The following is a 23750-nucleotide window of genomic DNA, read 5'->3' on the forward strand; positions in this document are numbered from 1 at the left end:
TTTTTCTAGACATACCATGTTATATAGAAAAATTCCAATTGTCTCGGCTTGCAAGGAGACTAAAACTTACATTAGTTGATTAATGAGGCAACATGTTAACTACTTAACGTTTTGACTCATAGAACGTGATGATCACCACCTGCTGAGTTTTAAATGTTCTGTGTCGTGTCTTTCTAGGGCGTAGTTGAGAATTTGACAATCTTATAAAAGCTTGGGAGAGTGAGATTATAATTTATGGTTGCAACGAAACTTGAAAACACCTTCTTGAGTTAAACACCTTCTTGATTTGTAAAATGGAATGTAAAGGTCATTTCACAACCACGCTTTCCCAAAGTTCCGGTTGAGAAAATGATCGGCGGTATAAGAAGTAACGAGGGTTAAATAGGTGTCATGTGGACTTTAGAGGACTTGCTACACTTGCATAGCAAGTTTGGGCTTCGCATAACCCAACTCTGGAGAGTGAGTTGGTCTTATTTTCTCGAATTTTCAATTATATTTGGCGTATGAATACAAAGTAAAATGGTCGAGGCAAATTTATCAAAATTGTGTACTTCTTTCAAAAATGACTCGACAGATGGCGGATCTGCTCAAGAGTCACGAAGAGGACGACTGTAAAGGGTCCTTGGCGCATGACAGTCGGAAGGAAGCCTTTGTAGAGGGCCATAGGCCCTTCGGCTTCCACAGTCTTTAGGGCGCAGTCGAGGGCGCCCTTGTAAACAGGGGGATGATCTTGTCCGGACTCCATGTTCATGATCCGCGTCTTGATGACGTCGATGGGGTTAGACACTACGGCAGCCACGCCGCCAGCGGCGCAGCTGGCCACCACATGGGTGGCCAGGCTGTCTTCTCGCATGGCAGCGCGCCCTTTGACGAGGCTCTCCTTGGCCTGGTCATAGGTGGCGAGCTGGGAGGCGGTGACAACCATGGCGCGCTGGATGGTGAGGGAGGAGCCGCGCCACAGGGAAGCTACGCCCTCGTGCCGCACCATGCGGAGGAGGGCGTCGGCGACACTGGCGTAGTTGCGTCTCTGGTGAGGCGGCAGGCGCCCGTCGGCCTGCATCCGCACCATCGCCACGTCGGCCGGGTTGCCCACGGCCGCCCCGATGCCCCCCGCCACCAGGCCCGCCGCCACTTTCTTGACCGCGGGCAGCTGCCGATCGCCGCTTTTGCCGCTGCTGCCCTCCGTCCACTTGGCTTTGAGGACCTCATAGAGGCCCATGCGTGTGGTGGAGTAGAGTGATTGCCTCAGGACGGTGGCCGACACGCCCGAGAAGAGGGCCCCAAAGCCCTCCGCCCGCGCTATCGCCATGCCCACACCGATCGGACCTTTCGGGGCCGCGACTACTGCAGGCACCGCTGGCTGGGCGAGTGCAGCTGGAATATGAAAGTTGTGGCCGCCGTTGGCTATGGCCACGGACAGCTGATGGGAGGGCAAGGGTGCCGTTAGTGGCGGGGCAGCCTGTTGGCCTTGGAGTTGCATCCTGACCTTGATGAGGTCAAGGGGGTGGGTCGAGCAGCCCGCCACGATGGATGCCAGGCCACCTTCGACAAACCCCTTGATCAGCCCCATATCTACGACTGACGGCAGCAGCGCCGGCTGAGACAAGAATGACCACCAGCAGAGCAGCTGGCCGCAATCAGATACACGGAGAGAGAGAGACAGAAAGACAGAGGGGGAGAGAGAGACAGAGAGGGAGAGAGACAGAGAGAACCAGTCGCCAACGTTTTCTTCTTATTTTTACTATTGCTGCTCTGCGAGACAAGCCGATACATTAACAGTCTCTCGACGTCCGCTTATATACCTAGTGTGCCTTAGATATTATTTCGTTCACGAGAAGAAACCTTCCCAGTCCGGGCCTGCTTACTAGAAGACTGCCAGATGGCTTGTGGCCGACAGCACACGCTCAAAAGAGACGCCCAGAACGACCTCACATCCACCACCCCACACACGCACTCGCCAGGCGAAAAGGTCGTCGTTCCTTTTCATCTCTCACGCGGTCTCCCGGCTTCAGCATTGACATCACATTGTATTCATAACCCAGCTTCTCATATGCGAGCGATCTCATCTCTCGCGAGGTCCCGGCTTCAGCGTTCACATTGTATTAATAACCCAGCTTGTCGTATACGATCTCAGAAGATGACGCCTCAGATTATTAGACTTTGATAGTACTAGTCTACCTTTATTACACTTTGATTTTACTAGTCTACCTTTATTACACTTTGATTTTAATAGTCTAACCTTAATAGACTTCGATTTTAATAGTCTAACTGCGTTTTCCTTTTGATAATATACGTAGCTGTCCTCGTGTAAAAGCCAAGTCACTTATGGCTTCATAAGTTCCCATTGGATGATCTGAGATCTCAAAGAGAAAACGATGTAATGGCAAAATGCATTGGTCCTTCATAGTTTTGCAATAGCTTTTCGCCTCTTTAGAGTCTCTTTTAGTTTTTGTTCAAAGAACTAGTGGCCCATGGCCATATGGAAGATCTTAAATGTGGCACACACACCTTTTGTTTAAGGAAAGGCTCAACCCCCTACTCTTACGAGAACCTTTGACCAAATACGCCCAAGAGCACATCACATAGTCACCGTCATAATATTGGTAGTAAAGCATACCTCTTGATTTTGTGGATCTCCATCATCATAGAGATCTATCAACCTTCTCCACTTCTTTTTCAACAAGAGTAGATAGCATCCCAAATAACAAATATTGCCTACCTTATATAAAAATAAAGGTTTTCACAATCCACAATACATGATGATTCGCATGAAATGGTATAATTGGACGGTGGGGTTTTGGTAGAAAAAATTTCTAGACTTGAAGGATCTTGTGTAGCCACATATGATGTGTGGTTAGGAATGTATGGAAACCTTTTCACCACTTTTTGTAAGATTACATGATGCATTCGCACCAAAATCATTTGCATGTGAATTATGAAGTCCAATCTTTTATATATGTCTATGGTAGAGCTTTAAGGGCATCATCTATTAATACAAGGTTCTTTATTAAAACTAACATTATTCTACTATATATCACCTAACTTGCAATAATGATAGTTCAATCATTATGAATTGAGAAATTTTTGCACGCATAATGTGTCTATTGTTCAAGTAATCACGTGCCTATTTTTATACATCATACATGAATAAACACTCATGATTTATTTCATCTTAATTATCTTACTACCATATTATTTTAGCTATAGGTTTGGAAACCCCCGAACCTCCATAGGGCTTCCCGAACCTACGTCCCCTTTTTCCAAACCTCCCTTTTTCAATCAAAACCCCCTTCCCTTCTCTCTTTCTCACATGCAACATCTCATTTTCTCTTCCCCTTCCCTTTTTTCAATAAAGCCTTCCCCCCCTCACTTCCTTTTTTAAATTAAAACCCCTTCCCCTCTCTCTCACTTATAATCTCTCTCTTTCTTTTCCCCATCCCCTTTTTAATTAAAATCTTCCCCCCTCCCCCTCTCTCTCTCATGTGTAGGGCCTAGGTTCTCTCTCTCAGTTAGATTAAAGTTTTCTTTAATTAAATATTTTAAAATCTTTTTTAATTTAAAGTTTTCCAAACATAGTTTTTCAGACAATTTGAGAAGGAGATAGAATAAGAGAGAGAGAGTGAGAGAGAGAGAGAGAGAGAGAGAGAGAGAGAGAAGAAGTAGAAGAAGAAGAAGGATAAAAAGAGGAAGACGGAGAGAGAAGGGGGAGAAAGAGGAAAGAGAATAGTCTTTTTTAATTAAACATTTTTAATCTCCCCCTCCACCTCTCTCATGCGTATGGCCTAGGTTCTATGTGTGTGTGTGTGTGTGTGTGTGTGTGTGTGTTAGATTAAACTTTTTAATGTAAACGTTTTGTTTAATTAAAATAAGGAGAGAGAGAGACAGAGAAAGAGAATTATAAAGAGAGAAAATATAAAATTTAAGAGAGAGAGAGAGAGAGGAAAAGAAAAAAGGAAAAGAAAGGAGAGGGGGGAGAGAGACAGAGAGAAGAAAATGAGAGAGAGAAAATAAGAAGAAGAAGAGAGAATTTGAGCACAGTGAGAGAACTCTAGAGAGAGGCAAGATAAAATTTAAAAGAAAGAAAGAGAATTATAGAGAGAGGAAATATAAAATTTAAGAGAGAGAGAGAGAGAGAGAGAGAGAAGAAAAGAAAAAAGGAAAAGAGAGGAGATCAGAGAGGGGGAGAGAGACAGAGAGAAGAAAATGAGAGAGAGAAAATAAGAAGAAGAATTATAGAGAAAGAATTTGAACATAGAGAGAGAATTATAGAGAAAGGAAAGATAAAATTTAAAAGAAAGAGAAAAAAGAAAATAAAAAAGAGAAACTTTCTTTTTAATTAAAATGAAGAGAGAGAGAGAGAGAGAGAGAGAGAGAGAGATATACAAAGAGAAAAAAAGAAAGAAGAGGAGAGGGAGGGAGAGAGAGGGGGAACAGAGAGAAAGAGAATTATAGAGAGAGGAAATATAAAATTTAAGAGAGAGAGAGAGAGAGAGAAAGAAAAAAGGAAAAGAGAGGAGAGAGGGGGGACAGAGACATAGAGAAGAAAATAAGAGAGAAAATAATAAGAAGAAGACAGAGAATTTGAACACAAAGAGAATTATAGAGAGAGAAAAGATAAAATTTAAAAGAAAGAGAAAATAAAAAAATTTAAAGAGAGAAGAAAAAAGGAAAAAAGAGGAGAGAGAGAGAGAGAGAGAGAAGAAGAATAATAATAAGAAGAAAAAGAAAGACGAAAAGAGGAAGAGAGATGGGGAAAAAGAAAAAAGAGAAAATTCTTTTTAAAATTTAAATATTTTTTGAGAGAGAGGAAGGGAGAGAGGAGAGAGGGGGGAAGAGAGAGAGAGAGAGAGAGAGAGAGAGAGAAGATAAAATTTAAAAGAGAGAGAAGGAGAGAAGAAAAAGATAAAATTTAAAAGGGGGAGAGGGAGAGAAGACAAAAAGGAAAATTAGGAGAAAGGGGAGAAGAAGAAAAGGGGGCAGAGAGAGAATATAAACATAAAGAGAGAATTATACATAGGGAAAAGATAAAATTTACATACTTTAAGAGAGACTGGGGGGGGGGAGGGGGAAAGAAAGTGAAAGAAGAAAAAGAGAGAGAAAATGTAGAAAGAATTATAGAGAGAGAAAAGATAAAATCTAAAAAGAGAGAGAGAATAAAAAATAGAGGAGAAAGAGAGAAGGAAAAGAGATGAGAGAGCGATAAAAGAAAAAATTTAAAAAGAGAATGAAGAGAGAGAGAGAGAAGAAGAAGGGAAAAAAGGAAAAAAGAGGAGAGGGAGAGAGAAGGAAAAGAGAGGAGAGAGGGGGAGAATAAAAGGAGAGAGAGAGAGAAGAAGAGCGGGGAGAGAAAAAACAGAGAGAGAGAGAACTAGGAGAGAAGAAAAAATAAACTAAAATAGAAGGCAAAGAAAGAGAGAGATAGAGAGAGAGAGAGAGAGAGAGAGAGAAAGAAAAATAGACATACGGAATTTGAGGGAGAGAGAATGAGGAAAAAGAGAAGAGAGAAATATGATAAATGGATTGTTGAGTGAAGTTGCCATGCGATAGTGCGGCAACTTCACTTGCCGCTTCGAGGCAACGAAGCTACCACAAAGCGGCCTAGCGTTCTATGCGCGTGAAGCGTGCGTAGAACGCTAGTGGATATTATTGCAATTTAAATTCTTTAGATATTTGTTTTGTAATATAACCATTATCACCATATTACAAGGTTTGGGAGCATCTTATTAGCTTCAAAATATGTGTATCCTAACAAGTACCATTAATATTAGTAAAAATGAATTTTTTTTCTTTTTATTGGAGAATACATTAACTTTGAAAATTTCTCAATGGATGTATGTAAGGTCTACAAGATCAAACCATTTGGCCTACAACCTCATTAGAAAAAACAAGGGTGCACTATTGCACGTAAGAGCATTGCCATTTCCTCTTTTGTTTGAGAGAGTACAAATAGTGGCTTAATCTTGCATACTTGCTTGCTTTCTTGTTTGCAAATTCTTGTTCACAATTAGGCATCGATGAGACCTCCACATGGAATGATAGGTTCTAAAACACGTAATTAGAGTCATATAATCATAAACAAGATTAAATCTTCTATTTTGCTAACTAAACCTTGCTTGCAATTATAGATTTTAAATCAATGAAATTGATTTTATTCAATATATGAGCCTAATGAATAGCTTAAATTAAGGCTTAAAAGTATCTTAAAGACTTGGTGAGTTTTAAAATGCAGTTAAGATTTTTTTTACATTACTAATTTTAAATGTATAGTTATAATTTTAACACTACATGAAGGACAGAAAGGTGATCATTTTGTATTGTTATAGTAAAATATATAGAAGAAAAATGAATTGTCTAGTTAAAGTTTTAACAGTAAATCAAGGAGATAAAGGTGGGCTTCACAAAGGTTGTTATGGTTTATGCTAGTAGCTTGAAGTCTACTCTCATAGAATTGATAAATGATTCCATGAAAAGATACAATTTATATGAAAGTCACTAAATGGCTGTAACTATATTTGGAACCAAGGAATCAAATCAACCAATTGTTCAATAGAAAGCTATACCTTCTCATTGAGAAGGTCATGCTAGTTATCAACACTTAGGTGATTGGATGAAAGAATTTGATGATCGAACCTGAGGGGATTTGTCTAATTGGACATTAGTTTTTGTCTTTCCTTGCTTTTAGACCTTAGATTTTCATTATTTTGTAGCAGGAAAAGTGAACCCTTTTAGATCCACTTTCATTGGTTTCCCCTAAAGTTGAATGATTAGTCTCCATAGTGATACAAGAACTCTATCATTGTGAGGGAGAACCCCTCTTATTACAAACAACGTAACCTAGTAGTGCTTGAATTATTCATATTCTTATCATTTTCTCTATCTTCAACATTGAGACCAACATTGAGAGCATTGAAAGGTAGAGCCCAAGTGGAAGCAAGAGCAAAGTAAGAGTTATGGTGGATGGAGAAAGAGAGTAAGAGAGAGAGAGAGAGAGAGAGAGAGAGAGAGAGAGAGAGAGAGAGAGACTATATGTGGGAACTCCAATAGTCACAATGTGTGACCAATCGTACCTTATTCAATAGTCACTGAAAGAATAAAGAATAAAGTAACAATGATGGATACGTGCCACCTACAATGCACATGTGTGTAGTCACAATGTGTGAAGTAAATAAAAGGCGGCATAAGTATAGGTGCCTTTACCCCCAACAATATCCCACTTAAAGATGAATATAGGAGAAAAGAAGAAAAAGTGACAAAGCATAAATGTACATAAAGTACAACAAGATGAGGAATAGATGTCATCTCATCCTACACCCATCGTCTTCCTAAGAAATGCAAAATATTCCACTGAGAGACTTTTAGTATGCAGATCTGTAAGATTCTCATTTATCGAGATCTTGACAAGTTCAATAGACTTTTCCTCTACCACCTCCTTGATGAAGTGATAGTGCACCTCAATGTGCTTCGTCTTTGCATGGAAGAGTGAATTCTTGACCAATTGAATAGCACTCATAGAATCCGAATGCAGTATAGGAGTAATAGTAACACCACGATCTGGCCTAAGCACAAGGCATCCTTGAAAGCCTCAGTGGCTTCTACTTTGCATCAATAGTAGATAAGGTTGTGCATTTCTACACATTGAACATCCAAGAAACATCACATCTAGCAAAAATAAAGATATACCCAGAGGTGGCCTTTCTACTATCTACATATTTTGCATAGTCTAAGTCACTATAACCCATAATTGTAGTATCACGACCACCATAGCAAATGCTCATATCTACAGTCCCTTTCAAGTACCTCATAATACCCTTCATGGCATCCCAATGTTGCTGACCAAGGTGTAGCCATATCGTGTGCTACAACTCCCACTATAAATGTTGTGTTTAGACGAGTAGCTATCATGGCATATATCGAATTTTCCACTATGGATGCATAAAGGATCTTGACCATTTTGACCTTCTACTCATCTAACTGGGGAAAATTTTCCTAATTGACCTTCACATGGAAAGGTAAAGGATAGCCAATAGGCTTAGTAATATCCTGCATATGGAAGCGCTTAAGGACCTTCTGTACGTACTACTTCCATGACAAGTAAAGGAGTCTTTGAGAGAGATCATATATTATGCACATCATCCCAAGAATATGTGGGGACTATTCTATATCCTTCATCTCAATGCTCTTCTCAAGTTGAGTTTTCAAAGCATCTAGCTCATGATGAGCTCTCCTAGCAATAAACATATCATCCACATAAAGTACCAAGATGATAAGAGTACTACCACAAGCCTTCTTCGTGTAGCGACACAAATCTATATTCATTAGGAGAGCTTTCATTAGAGAATTTTAGTGGTAAAAGATGGGCCCTCTAAGAAAATCAACCTTGAACTTTCTCTCTCTAGAAAAATAGCACATTTTCTCATTTTTGGGCCAAAAAGTGTCCCCATCTATACTAAATGGTCGAGATACTAAATCATCTTCTTGAAAGCAACATCATTAAATGCCCCAAATTCAAAACTTTCAAAAAGTGAGAGTTTCTTCTAAAGCCTTTCCCACTTCTGTAGCAATGGTGCAAAATCCACCAATGTAGGTGCAATGGCGGATACAAACTCACAGAATCCACCACACATAGGTGCAATGGCAGAAACAAACATGTAGCAACCTTCTCTCAACACCAATGCCAAGTATCACCTCCACATAGATGTAGAGAATTTTTATGCCCCATTACAAAAAAGGAGGGGAGGAAATTACATCTCAGAAATAGTGAAGATGCAACATAGGTTCAAATGGTTGAGTTTTACAACATCTCACATGCAGAGACAAATGGCATATTGAACTTTACATAAAGATAAATGAGTGTCATATTCTAAAAGATGTTAAGATGGAGAGGGTAGTAGGACAATGGCAAACATGCCAGCGGATGATCCTCGTTACTTCAGTGTACAGTCCAAAATGAATTTATGGTGGCTTGGGACATTTCTAGTTGTGTCAGAGAATTACGAAGCATGAAATGGGTCTTTCAGAAGACTCCACTACCAAATGTTATTAATGCTCAAATGAAAAGATAGAAGACACTACTGGTTCCAAACAGGGGCAACATTCAAGTTACTTGGCATCTTGCATCAAACTTGCAGACTCCAAGGGGCTTTTATACTTGTAACAGAGGCCTATCACCCTTCCTTGCCTGTATTGCATGGAGGATGCAAAAACATTTGATCAAAAGTAGTGGAAGAAGGCATCTAATTGTCACCTGTTTGACAAAGATTTCAAACCAATCTTTGATATACCTCTATCGAATGTACATATATGTACAATGCATGCACTTTGTCGGGTGATTGAGAAGCTTGTCAACCTGTACATTAGATTTGCTTAAAAGATCATGAACCACACAAAACGAAAGAAGGAGATTGCTGCTCTTGAGATGTTATTGGCAGACATCAAGCTTCATGGAGGAGAGATACAAATCGTGTAGGATAAAAAAAAGTCAAACAATGAAATAAACATACCAAGAAAAGTTTCTCTTGGAGGCGTGAAGGCAAGATGATTCCTCTTGAGACCCATCGACAACAAGTGACAAAAGCTTACCAAATGTGGAAAGTACTACACAAGGATGCATGTAAGTAGGATTGAATTTGAGCAATGGGGAAGGCTACACAGCACAATAAAGGATCACGAACCTCTTTCAAGACATGCAAAGGCAGAAGTGTAGCGTGTTGTGGATATCATATTTTAGATGCTGGATAAGGAGACATGGACAAATACAGACAAGAAGAAGTTTCAGACTACTCTAGATCTATTCAATAAAGAGTTCCTAAAAGCATGGGAATATATCAATTTCACACACTACATGATAAGACAAGTCTTTGGTTTCATACATGTTAGTGTAAAATTGTTTGTGTCTACTAAACATTGTTCAGAGACTAACCATTTATCTGCAGCACATCATACACAATCATATGCCATATTTCATTGAAAAGTATGGAGATTGTGCATATATTCATGCTGACCTTGGAATTTAGATTGCCGAGCATAAAAAACTCTTAGAAAATCCTTTCACATGGTCAAAGCAATCACAAATTTGTCGGATTTACCCACCAGTCATGGGAGAAGCTATAAAGCAAAAGACCAAGGTAGAGCAGGAGAAGCATCACTAAATTCATGTGTTCTACATTGGGAAGCACACAACAAGTTGGGAAGATATTGCAGCATTGGCCAAGAAATCAAAATGACAAAGTGAGTTTGAATAGAAATGGTATTCTAGTTAAAGGGTTAGCTGCACGATATGGTAGCCACCAAATAACTATTGCTGAGCAAAGAAAAGAACTTTGGTCTTCAATGCACGATCGTATTACTTCTCATCTCTCTGAGTGCTTGCAATTGTCCGTGGTATCAATATTTCTAAATTGGCTAAACTTGATCCCTTGTGTGACAAACTTCTTTTAGAGGAAGAGCTACACATTACAAGTCAATTAGGACAACGAGACATGATGATTGATGTCACTAGATATATCTTTTGTCTCACCCATGACCCACAACTTCTTAATGAGCATGCTTCATTAGAATACAATCCTAATTTCTATGAATGGTTTATTCCAAGGCTACATGACACAACACCAAATCTTACCTCAGCTTCAAGTACTACAATGATTGAATCTTCATCAAATGATGTGATGCAGAGTGATGTATATAAAGCTTCTACTAACCTAGACACAATGGCTAGAAGAGGTATGCTTGCGACTCTAGATCCTAGGCCCAACACCACTGATGTCCCTACTCACTCACTGTAATATTTCCGTTGAAAATATTTCTAACCCGCGTGATACTCATGCAAGGGAATGCCAGCATTGAATAAACGGACGGTGTGATTGTACAATCTCTATTGGCATAAACAAAGGAACAAAATATCCTCGTATGAACCTCCTCTTGGGAGGAGGTCAAGAGGATAAGGATATATTTTATGGCAAATTTTTTTCTTTAATTATCCCTTCTTCCTCCACTCGAAGGCCGTGCTGGAGGAGAGGGTTATGGCAAGGATGATTAAGCTCCTTGCTGGAGCTTGCGGAAGGAATATAGCCATGCACTCAGGCTGTGTGGGGGCGGGGAGGTCCCCTCCCTTCACCTATAAAAGAACCTGTGGGAGGGGAGTGAAGGGAAAGAAAAGGAGAGAGGGCCATCACGCCGCCGGACGAGAGGAAGGTGAGAGTCGTGTGTTGCTGGGAGGAGGGAGGAGTCACTGAAATAGCCGCCGTTGACAGGCATAGCGCCGCCTCTCTCTCCCTCTGATCGTAGACTACGCCAGTTGCCATCGTGAGGTTGAAGGAGATCGTGGAGAGGGCCATAACGCCGTCGTCGCCATTAGTCCGCCAACAAGGCCGCCATTAAAGCATCTCCTCTCCTCCACGTGTCAAAATCACGACCCCCAGAAGATTTAGAAGCTTCTTGGGAAGCTTCTAAAGGGCCCTTAGGAAGCCCCCCTTCTTGTGGGCTTCCACAAGCCTTTTCAAGTGGGTTTTATAACCAGCCCCCCCCCCTCCCCCCCCCCTTCTTGTTGGCTAAATAGCTTATGATCAAAGAATCGATTATTTGTATTTTTCAAATAAAGAAATGAAAAAAGAGCATAAGATCTCTATGCATTCCTAGCAAGTGGTTTTTATGCATTACAAAGTAACGAATTTAGATCAATTAAATATCATCTTTATAAAGTCGAAATTATTATGTGACACTTTGGTTAGGCATGAAAAGAATAAACCACATGTCACACTATTAGGCATCTTTCCTTCGAAATGATTCATTAAAAGAAGGTTGCTAATAATCCGTAGGAATTTGCAAGGCATGGAAATGGTTCTTGAGCTGCATGAAGTAGATTAAACTCTAGTCAATTGGCTTAAATCTCAATCAACTATGTAAATAGTTACGAAAGGTTGTGTAATGCTCATTCAGCATACGAATATCTCATTTAGAAAAGAAGTTTAAAAAAGCTGCATGGTTCACATAAAACCCTAAAGCTTAGTAGCATGAATCTTGAATGCATGTTATAAAAGGATCAATTGGAATTATGCCATAACTTAACATATGCTTTGAGCTTAACCAAAAAAGTTAGGGTTTGTAAATCTACTCATACGTAGGCAATGAACCATGTGGTAACGAAAATGGTATCGTAAATATCTTCAAGAATAGACAAGTAAATTGGTTTAACCTAAACACCTAAACCGTGAGGGACTTGTTTAGGAATGGTTAAATCGATGCAACATATCCCAAGAGCTAACTGGGATTTAGCACGGAGGATGTGACCTAATCGCTCTTATTGCCAAAGCTGAAACCCTCATATCCTAAAAGACTTTCCCACATTCACGGAATGTAGGGACACTAGGACGTACTTGCGAGAGACGATCTAGGGTTTTTACCTTAAGGATTGCTCGCTAAAAGAATGAAACTCGATTTGGATTTGGACCTTTAGGACCGACAATGTCGGCCTAGTGAAATCAGGAGCGGATTGTTATGAAGACACCCTAACCCTGTTCCTTATCTAATCATGATCCGTGATTAGAAGACGCCGTTTGATGGGTAAAATAGTCCCATGGATTAGATGCGACAATTGTGCAACAAGTTGCAGAGTCGCATGATCTTGTGATTTGAGCACAAGGGAGTGGCCAAATTCCTCGGAATGAGATTGACGGATTCTTACGCAAGTTTATCTTGCAAGAGGATGAATAATCGTCCTAATATAGTACCTTTCTTGGGTAAAGTGACCGAGATACGTGGATTAGATATTTGCTTGGAAGCAAAAGACCAATTAGTAAATTGGAATAACATATTTACTGCTAATAGAACTTAAGGTATTGGTTAAGTTAGGTTAATAGGGTACGGCCCTAACCCAAGGATATAAGGGTTAACAAACAAACCCTTGGGAATCTTGCGAAGTCGCAATTGATCCCGGATTGAATGCTGAATGCATTCAGAAAGAAGGATTCACTCCTTTAGCAGTTGGCCAAAAAAAAAACGACCAATGTAAATGATTGTGCTTGTAACAGTTTAAAGAGCACTGTTTTGTTTGCTCAAGGAATTAAAGGATGAAAATATATCAAATGCTTCAGGTTGAAGGCCTGAAGGGAGAGGCAGCCTCAGTTACCCCTGACTGTCTGCCTGACCCTAACCAAGGGGGTTGTTAACCGTACCGGGAAGGTGGACCGAACCCGCCGCGAGAGGTCTCTCCGTTGAGCGCTCCTTGGAGCAGGAGGATGCTTGGGTGCCAGCAAGGGGGGCTCTGGCCGTAAATCCCTTGCCTTCCAGGCCCTGCACAAGAGGCCAACGTGACTTGGGATTGGATCTCGAGGCCCGCATTCTAGTCTACGAGCGGAATCTTGGATTAGTAATCCCAATGGATTGCTGGATAGCCTTCGGGCAGATTATGGATAAGCCTACAGGATGGACTTTATAAATGTATTCCAAAGATAAATATGATAAGCTGTTGAAAAGGAACTTGTTTGACATTGCTTTTCTATGTCAAGTGCTAAGATTACGTGAAGGAACCAATGCCTAATGAGCTAATTAAGGAAGCTGATTGATGCATGTACAACTAAACGTGGTAGGTAATTAGAAAACTAAAACAACCTGAGGAAAGTGCGGAGGATGTGGCCTTGGGTCCGTCCTACGGATGGGTGGTCCTGGTTGGCCGGGAACTTTTCTCAATCATAAATGACAGTAAGAAGATCGTTTCAAAGGACACAAACAGCAAGGGCACTCACCTAGAGTCTAAGTTATAATAATCTCGATTTATGCTATTTTAGGGAAACGAAATGGGGCTATGCCTTATGGCAAAGAGGTTGAGCTTTGCATCCCTCTCGCTTCCCATTCTCCTTGAACCAAGTGCAGCGTGAATTCGCTTCGCCCCTGGCATTTTTGCTTAAAGTAGTTTGCTTGGAGGTCGACACTAGTCACCGTTTAGGAAATGACCATTGGGAAAACCCTGATTCAGGTCGGTCCTAAGTGGGAACAGCCAGAATACTTCCGCTGCAATAGGCAGATGTGGAAAGTCCTAGATCGCAAACCCCGTGACATTCCATGGGAGTGCCCGGCGGAGCTTTCTAGACATCCTTTCCGATGGACTGCTAAGACATGTCCTGAAGATTATAGGTGGACACGTTACACTCACTCCACTAGTTAGTCCCAATTGAGCCACTTGAATCCAGGATGCTCCAAAGGAGGTTAGTGAGACACATCTCCAATCAGCCTTATTAAACTTTAAACTCCTTCCTCATCAAGCCTTTGCTAGTATGTCAACCACTAAGTAGCATGGCTGCTCATTTGGCAAAGAAATTCAATTAATCTAAAACAAAATGCCTACTTCAATTTGAGGCCATATACACTACTTATGCCAAGTTTTTTTGCAATGATTGATCTAGGCCTCATTGATGATGAGGCAGTTCAAGTTGATTCTAAATTGCATTCCACTTAGGAGGACAATGAACATCTTTTCAAAAAAATCCTCTTGATTAAAAAAGAATATGTTATGACTCTCCCCCAAGAGCACTTGCTATTATGCCGATTTGTTTATTCTTATGCTTTTGTGACCAAAATCCAAGACCAATCAATACTTGATTAACTTGAGTTTCATGGTCATTCCTCAAGTCCATTCTTGTAGAAGTGGTTTTGTCATTGACTTGAGATTCCTTGCGATGGCAATCATCTTATGACCATAGCTGAGCAACGTCGTACAGTCAATATACTTTAAGCCGACCCAAATTACAATGAAACCACGTCATTGTGCTCTATCATCCTAGCTCGGAATCTCGCCTTGCCACGAAAGTTGATATACCACCCATTGCTTGACAAGATTGTGATCGAAGAGGAGCTACACATTGCTAGTCAATTTGCAAGACCCTCTTTGCTTGGTGATCTAATTACTTACATTTGTAGAATAGATACCAAATCACTTGACTCGGATGCTTTTTTCGAATTGGAGTACAATCCAAATTTCTATGATTGGTAAATCTCAAAAGCTATATAATACTTACTCTTTTTCCTTTTTAGTCTTAGTTTCTTTGTACATATTTTTCTCTGACTCAATTTGTTGCACTGACTAGAGAAAAAGTCCCTTTGACTTTAGAAACAACACTACATCTTATACAAGGGCAAAAAAAAAACAAGAGGTACAAGCTCAAACCCTTCTCTCCTCGTGTGATGGTGAAATTCAAGGAAGAAGAAAGTTATTCATAATTCTTTCTATCTTTTTTCCTTGAATCCACTACATGGTACTCTCAACATTTCACCAAGTGAATGTACAAAAAAAATAGGTGGCAAAGCAATGCAATGAATCTCAAGGCTTGAAGATAATATCATCTGCAATAGAAGATTTCCATGAATATCCTAGCAACAACATTAAAGACTTGAAGATGACACTAGCATCAGCACCTTCCTGAAGATCTCAAGCTCAAGAGGCATTACGTCAAGAATCAAAGGCCAATCAAGACAATAAGTTTATCTTGGAGCCTGTGGGTGCTTTCACTCAACCGCCAAGACCCACGGACCGCTTATTGATTCAAGCGTTCCAAGCCGAGCACTAATGGCTACCTCTCACATAGCAGATGCGCCATCCATATCTACGGGTGTAGTGAGCTTACCTTCGTGCCGTTCGAGTTACCTCCTCTCCCGCACACTCCGGTAGCTCCATGATTCAAGTGCAAGCTTCAAGCAAGCTCCATCCTCAAGCTCCACGCTCCAAGCTCCATTGCCGCGAGCAAGACAAGAGAAGAGAAGAGAAGAGAAGAAGAGAGGAGACGATGGAGAGCTTCTCCTCCTCGGTCCCTCACCCTCACACACTCACTCCCTCACACTCTCACACTCCCTCTCTCAAGCACAAGCTCAAGCAAGCAAGAACAAGAAGAAGAAGAAGAAGAGGAGAGCTACTTTTGGCCACACACAGGAATGAGCTTCTCATTCACTTTTCAACTTTATATACAAAACCCTAAATCCCTTTTGGGCGGTCATCCCCTTTTTCCCTTTTTACATGGCCGGCCATAGCCTAGGCCCTTTTTCCCATTGTCCTTCTATCTTCCTAGCTTCCTTTCCACCGCCCGTCTACCTTTACAAATTGCACGGGTGAGAGCCCGACGCTCTTTTACAAGATTTCAGGGTGCGCCTTTTTATTTTAAAATGCGCCTTTCCCCTTTTGCCTTTGCCTTGGACTTTTAAGATTGCCCTTGCGCTTTTCTCCTTTTCTTTCTTTAGTCGGGCTACCTTTTTTCCGCCTTTGCCCTGCGTCTTTTCCACTTCTTTTTGCTTTCTTCATGTTGGGGTTAACATTACCCCCCCTCCTAGACGAGTGCCAGTCCCATGGCACTCACCGTCATAGGTAGCAGGCTGTAGCATGCACCGAAGATGTGGGTGACAAGGACGCCGGTGGTGTCCGTGGAGGAGTGTTGGTGGTGGTGTGGCAGAAGGTCCTGGGGGCCTGTTGGTGGCCAAGGTGGCTGGTGGAAGGTTGTTGGAGTTGGTGGTAGGGCTATGCTGTGTTGGGGATTGCATTGATGGCCAGCACAAGTGTTGGTTTGTTGGGGATTTTGCACATGACGATTCTTTGCGGGCTTGTTGGATGGTAAGGGATAAGTAGTCAGAGTTTGATGAAGAACGAACAACACTGTATACCTGCAATTGGAAAACCTCGCATGTGGTCTCTCCTTAAGGGGTAGTGCTAGTCTTCTTATCGTGCACAAGACATATTTTGATTAGTTTGGGAGACAGGTCAAACTCTAAGCAAGCTTGGAGTATTGTCCTGCACTTGAGGACCCAAACCGTGTATAGGTTATAGTGTGAATATTAAGTGTGTACACGTGCATATTTAGGTATTACTTAGTTAGAAGACTATCGGCCTAGTTCCTTGTATAGCAATCAGTGAAGAAAGGGGCTAAGTTGATGGAAAAATTTGTCGATGAAGACGGGGAGTACACTTGAAGATTGCTTGAGACATCATTATGGTCTTGTCAAGGCCATGTAGCATAAGTGAGCTCCTTGATGTCTAGCACTTGGTAGCTTGTGACTACCTATAGTGCGTGAAAGGTATGGTGTACTTTTCCATTGTCTTTCATGCCTTGCTTACCACTGTGGATTGTAATGGCATTGAGATTAGTGCAAAAGAATTGTGCAAGTGGTTCAGGGTGACAGGTCTAACCATAGGCGAGGCGAGCTCCCTAGGTATGTCCTGCCCTTAATGTGCCCTGAACAATTGTGGGGGATGTGCAAAGGGCTAGGGGATTAGGGACGGAGCCAGCCGACCAAGGTCACTAGACATACCTAATTTGAGGACCCCTAGGTGCGGTGCCGTGATCGTGTGTGCTCTTTTTTCTTTTTCTTTTTCTTTTTCTCTTTTCTTTTTCTTTCTTTCTTTCTTTCTTTCTTCTTCTTTCTCTCTCTTTTATTTTCTCTTTTTTTTTCCTTTTTTTTTTCTTGGTGGGAAAAATGAATACAATCAATGCCATACATTGAGGCTGTTAGCCTTTCATTTGGATTGAGAAATGTTGGGATCCAAAGGCTATGAAGGATGGATATTACAAAGATGATTGTGTCACCAGCCTTGATGCTAGAGGAACTGTTGTTGAGATGAAGAGATACACTTGAGATTTTGCAAACCTCTTTGTAACATGTGAGACATCGAACAATTGAGGTAGCACTTGGAGTGAGCTGTGCATGGACAAGGGCAGAGCATCTTGCGAGTTGAATCTTGGATGATGAAGAGACGCTCGCCCTTGTTGAGAGCATGGCTCCTGCCCGAACATAGAGTTTGGCCAAGAAGGAGGAGGTAATCGATGATTATGCTTTGGCCATGCTCAGTCGCAATATGTGCTTTTGCAGAGGTGTCCTTGGGATCTCATCTAGGGGCGTTTCCGTCATGCCTGTCACTTCCTCCATAATGGTTCTTTGTGGGGTTGGTGGTCTTGTGGTGACTCGGATGTGAAACGCTTCTAGACATTGACCTGTGTCATTCTGCATTAACTTGCCGCTTCATGAGAGTACATGCATGGTATATGCCGCAACTATAATAAACCAGTGCAATGCAAGGAGACATCACTTATCTGAATTTTATGGTGTTGACTTAGATATTTATCACCTGCGCTTGATTAGCTTTTTCTTTTGCTAAAGACGTGAAATATATTAAACGCAGATTTGACAAGTTCATACACTTCGGGATCATGTCAACACAACCATTTAAAGACAAAAAGTCATGGCCCGGTAGCATTTGATAAGCCCTTTATACAACATGGGGCTACTCTATTTGTACGAGGCGGGGCGAGTCTGGGTGGCCGGGTGATTGGGGCTCTGCTGGTGTGGGGCTCCCGTGGGGGTGAGCAGGGAACATGTCGGCCGGGACATGAATGGTATAATCCCGGCCCGCTACCGTCTCCAGAATATCTTTGAATAATTCATTAAATTCTTCTCTTTCCCGAGCTGCCCTTTCTGTCTTTGAGCGTCTGGGGCCCGAGCGGGAGCTGGGAGTGCGTACCACTAGTGCTGCCACCTGTTGTGTGTTTCGAGTCTCGACTTTCCTGACTCGAGGATTCTTCGGCCTTCGTCCTGGGCAGTGTCGCTTAGGGCCTTGCTTCTTGGCATACCTCTTGATGGTGGGTACATAGCGCTCCGGTGGAGGGGCGTGTGCCACATGCTCCCGTCTTTTGCGAAGAGCGTCTTTGCATGCTAGCTCTCCCTGATTCTCCATGCGTTCTGCCACAAAGGGAAGCCTGCAAGATGCAATCCAAGGGTCAGACCTGGATATAGGATACAACTGTTTGCATGGAAGGGATTTTAGTGTGGTTTATCAAGCGCATGTGACAAGAAGGGGAGGGGTGAGGCATGCAGTGTTTTGTCGTAACGGGATGGCCCCCATGATGATGTTCGTTTTGCCTTCAGTCATTAGCGGATATTAGTTTATGCTAAGTCGCGTGGACTGGTTGTCATGGAGTGGAACAGGGTACTTCCTCGGGAGGATAGACCAAAAGGGAAGAAGGTGTATGGGAAGGGACTACACCCTGTCTACACCATCAAAGTTGTTGGTCAAGGCCTCCTATGGCGGCAATATGGGTTGCATGCCCTTCACTTGGAGGTGGGGCTGGTCACCCGAATTTTAAAAGTGTGATATGAGGAGGACCTGAGGAGCTTAGCCTGTCAAACCCAACTCTTCTCCCAGCGCTTGACAATCATTGCTTGTGTGTGTTGATATTGTTTATACATGGTGACACAAGAATCAGTGTTTATTTATATACATATCTATGAATCCATGTCACATCACGAGGATAAGAACCAAGTGTAGAACTCGGGGTTGTACCGGAGCATGGCACACGCATCTAGTATTCGTGGCAGCTGACTTAATACTGATAGATATTTTGCCACATCGAGTAGCACGGAACCTTGACCGAGTCTACTGGCAATATGTAACTCCTCTTCGGTGAGAACCTTGTCAATCAAAGGGCCCTGTAGCCTAGTCCTAGCTAAGTCCGTACCCCGAATGTCAGTGAGTACTCGAAGGGAAGTTGGTGCCACATAGGTTGGGTCCCTTTGGGATCGCCATTTGGCCAATCTCTCTTCTGAGACCGTCATGATTTGAGCCCCTAGTTCGGCCATTACGACGCAGCTTTCGCACCAACGCCGCTCAAATTGACTCTGGCCTGCTGACAGTCGCTTTAGTAGCTCTATGTCTACGAGATTCGGTCGACAGAGCACTTCATTGAATGTGACGGTTAAGCATAGTTCGTCAGCCTCCTCGTTAGGGATGAGTCGCATCTGTTCATGCAGGAGCCTGTCGTAGTGCCCGTTAAGATGTTCTTGTTCTTCCCATGATAGAGGAAAGGTCAAGTACTCTCCAAGCTGCTCCTTGGGGATCATGCCCACGTTCGCAAGGACGTAGACACGTGCGACCACTTTGAGCTTAGCCTCCAACTCAGTTAAGCATTCTGCGACATTTCTATGTTCAACGAGGGCTTGCTCGGTTGCTATCTCATGCAAAGTTCTAAGAGTTTCCTTAGGCTTTAGCATGGCTGGGGGCTTAGGCCTAGATGAGCAAGATTGGTCAATGCTAGGATTTCTTATGCTCTTGGGATTCTCACGTCTCTCCTGAGGTTTTGCTACCATTTTGTCATGGTTTTCCTCGGATGTGACTGGTATAGATTTGTCACCCTATTGTGACAGCGTTCTATCCACTGTTGATTGATCAATGTGAGTTCTATTGTCAGTGGATAGAGTGTTGCAAGCAACTGTTGATGGCAACGGTTGCTTTGGTTTCTCAGAACACACGAATGTGTCTGGGGTTTCACCGCTATTCGGAGAGGCATCAATGAGTTCATTGGTGGATGGACTTGAGGCTTTATTCATCGGCTCTTCGGCGCTCTTCGTCTCAATGTTCTTGGGGTCCACAACCACCTGCAACTGTTGCTGTTTTCTCTGCTTTCTCCTCTTTTTCTTGGTCAATGAAGGTGCCTCTCTCGACGACTCAGGACCCTGGGCTATATCGACCATTGATGTGCTTGGTCGGGCCTCAGCATTTCCCTTCTCTAGTGTGTCCTTATGGGACATAGTCGCGGTTTGCTGAATAGCCTTGCCCGGTTGTGAGGGCACAACTGCTGCTCTTTTTGGAGAGTCTAGCTTTTCAACCAACTCCCTTGCGTTTAACTCCTCCGTCCTAGGCTTTAGGCACTTTGAAAGTGCTGGAGTTGTCGAGGGATTTGGTTGCGACATGTCCTCCACAGGTAAACTATTAAGGACACATTCCACAAGGGGCATTGTCACTGCCAAGGGCTGTGACTGCTGTGATCCCGGATTGGAAGTAGTAGCAACTAGTTTAGTGGGCTGGCTACTCTTGGTGGATTGTGATGTCAAGTCCTTAGGGCGATCAGAAGTGGTTGTGTCTTTCGTTGGCCTTTGAGCACTCATTTGTGTAGATCGAACATGAGTTGACCTAGTCGCATTAGGTGGCTCAGGCATATCCTTGGGTCGAGAGCTACAGATGGCATCATGTCCCACCTCTTTGACGGTTGGAAGCTTAGATGGAGATAGAGATTGGAATTGAGCAGTCGCCCTTGACAACTGCTGTAGTGCTTCCTGTGTCTGTTTGGGAGAAGAGGATGTAGGAGATCTAGGACTCTTAGGTGGACTTGGCACTTGCTGAATGATTTGCTCGAGGCTATCAGATGATTGTGCCATTTGCTTTGTTGAGCGATCAACCTTGCCTTGAGCAATGTTGTGCCTATGATGCTTGTTCTCCCCTTGGGGAATCAAAGGCTTTTTGGGTACTGATGATTTTTGTGCATGCTCAATGGCTACATATGATTTCTGTCTATTTAGCATGCTAGGTTGAGGCTCCTTCTTTCGGACACTCATGTCCGCTTTCTTACCTCAAGACCTAGAGTTTCTCTTAGATTTCCTCCTGTGCTTTGTTGCTTTTGATGCATTCTGGCCTTCAGTAGACTAGGGAGGTTTCGCAAGGGGTTTTGGCACCCAAATCCGTCGGTTGCCTGCATAATACCCTTGAGCCCAAAGCAACGCCTTGAAAATCCATCGTGGCGTTGTGCTGGCTCTCCACCGACGCCTCCGTCTATAAGGCTTGGGCTTCTTTTGGGGTCTTCTACGATATTTGTAAGTCCAAAGCCCGTCCTTGGCATTGTCTCTTGACCTTTTTGTTTCAAGCATGGCCTCACTCACTGGTCCTCGTTGTTCGACCTGCGCTTGTATCAACTCTTCCAACAAGTCCTTGCCCTTGTTAGTAGGCTTGACTGTTACGTCAGCACCTTCCTTGCCTTTCCCTCGAGGTTTGATGAGGTCACCCTTGCTAAAGGTTGTGACTATCCTCACACCCGGTAGTGTCAGGTGTATCCTCTGTGCTACATAGTCAGCCTCACATTTGGTCGCCCTTTTGAAGGGTCTTCCTAGGAGGGTTTCTTTCCCGCAGCTAGCACTATTTGGAGGAACATGAAATAGGATAGGCAAGCTTTCCGTTTCAATTGTCGCAAGGATTTTGCACTTCCCTATGAGTGCTTGTGGGTGTCCCCCATAAGGGCTAAGAGTTGCACTAGTCAGTGTCAGCTCTGGTTGGCCTAGTAGGGTCCATGATTCATAGGTCAAGATGTTAAAATCTGCTCCTTCATCAATCAGAGCATCGATAGTATGCTCTCTTTTTGCGGTGAGTTTGACCCTAAGATAAGCAGGTGGTACTATGTCTTCATCTTCCGGGTCTTGGCTTGTAAATTTAAGCCTTCTGACAGATGCCCTTGAGTTCTCGACTGCATGGATTCTCCAGTGCTGTCTTGGATCGTCAGTGCAGTGCTATTCAAGGTACATCTCTCGTCAAGAGTGTCCTGTCTAGTCATATTGGCCTTTGTAGTTTGCTGATGTTGCATTTCGCTCCGACTAGACATGGTGTGAACACAATGTTTTTGTGTTCTCGTGGTGTGGCCTTTTTGCCCTTGATGGCTAGATTGGCCCATTGCTGTTCTAGGGTCTCTGTTTGTCTCTATTCGGGTACGGGCTTTTGGTTGCTCTATTGCAAGTGGGACTCCTTGCTCATGTAGAGCCATTGCTATGCTAGGGTCCAATTTGGAAGACCTGTCACGGCACGCGTTTTCTCTCCAACCTACTCGGGGGAGGTGCGGAGGAGGCAGAGCCCCCTCTGCGGGGGTCCGGGGGGGCAGTCCCCCCCGGCCCGCAGGGCCGTTACGGTAGATGCCATATGTAATTTGGAGGACCGTTTATAGCCAAATTTTGAGCTACGTGCTCTAAATTTTAGCCCGATTATGGATCTGTGATGTGCCTTCAGCTCTACGTAGCCTTAGGGGTCAATCTCGGGGTTTAGATGTATCAAAATTTATGTTCTAGACACGTGTCCGATTTTGACAGTTTTCTGTCCGATTCTCAGATGTCCGATTTTCAAGTGGTTTGATTCTGGGAATCGGATCGGACAGGGTGGTCCGATTCAGACCGGTCCGAGTCTGGCTGGTCCGATTCTGACTGGTCCGAGTCTGGCTGGTCCGATTCTGACTGGTCCGAGTCTGGGACTCGGACGGCCTGGTCCGATTGTGAGTGGTCCGATTATGGACTCGTCCGAGTGTCCGAGTCGGACGGATTGGTTCGAGCGTCTGATTCTCAGAATCGGACGGGTTGGTCCGAGTGCCACATGGCACTTCCGATCGGGTTGGTCCAATTCTGGGAATCGGACGGTCTGACTCCCGAACTCGGGTGGTCCGATTCCCACAGCGAGTTGGTCCGAGTGCGTCGGCAGCGGGCGTGATTCCAGTGCGTTTGTCCCCTCCTTACTGTCTGGTGCATACAATCACCACAACTTTTTAGATCTGATCAGGGCACTTGTTGGAAAACATCAGACTCACCTGGAGTAGCACGAATCACCGATGCCTAGGAATCGGGCAGCGCTCCCTCGTCCTGTGAACCAGAAGTTCTCTCTCTCTCTCTCTCTCTCACAAGGCAAACCAAGGAAATGAGGTCTGTCCTGGACTCCCAGGCCTCTTAAGGTCCTTTCCGAGCACTGCAGAACCTCACAGCTAGTTCCTTGTCCCTATCTTACCCAGAAACCTGAATCTGGTCCCCTGTTTCCCTGTTTTAGCCTGTTATACAGCAACAGAAAACCCCACTGTTTGCCTGTTTTTTTCTTCTTTTTCTTTGTTTTTTCCTACCCTAAATGCATCTAAATCACAAAATAAATACCTACACTACTCCATTCCACAATATAAATCTCAGAAAGCAACAAACCTACTTGCCAAGGA

At 43.2% G+C, this 23750-nt stretch overlaps 1 protein-coding gene across 1 annotated transcript; it reads right to left on the reverse strand.

Annotated features, from left to right (window-relative positions):
- Positions 1-250: 250 nt before the first annotated feature.
- On the reverse strand, positions 251-1788 carry LOC148009787 (mitochondrial uncoupling protein 4-like). Its single transcript, XM_087673144.1, has one exon. The coding sequence runs from the start codon at positions 1568-1570 to the stop codon at positions 557-559; it is 1014 nt and encodes a 337-aa protein (XP_087529270.1). The 5' UTR covers positions 1571-1788; the 3' UTR covers positions 251-556.
- Between the last annotated feature and the right edge of the window lie 21962 nt (positions 1789-23750).

The sequence above is a fragment of the Lygodium microphyllum genome, chromosome 30, assembly GCF_053477565.2.
Source record: "Lygodium microphyllum isolate KBCC chromosome 30, Lygodium_microphyllum_v1.1.10, whole genome shotgun sequence".
Classification (NCBI taxonomy): Eukaryota; Viridiplantae; Streptophyta; class Polypodiopsida; order Schizaeales; family Lygodiaceae; genus Lygodium; species Lygodium microphyllum.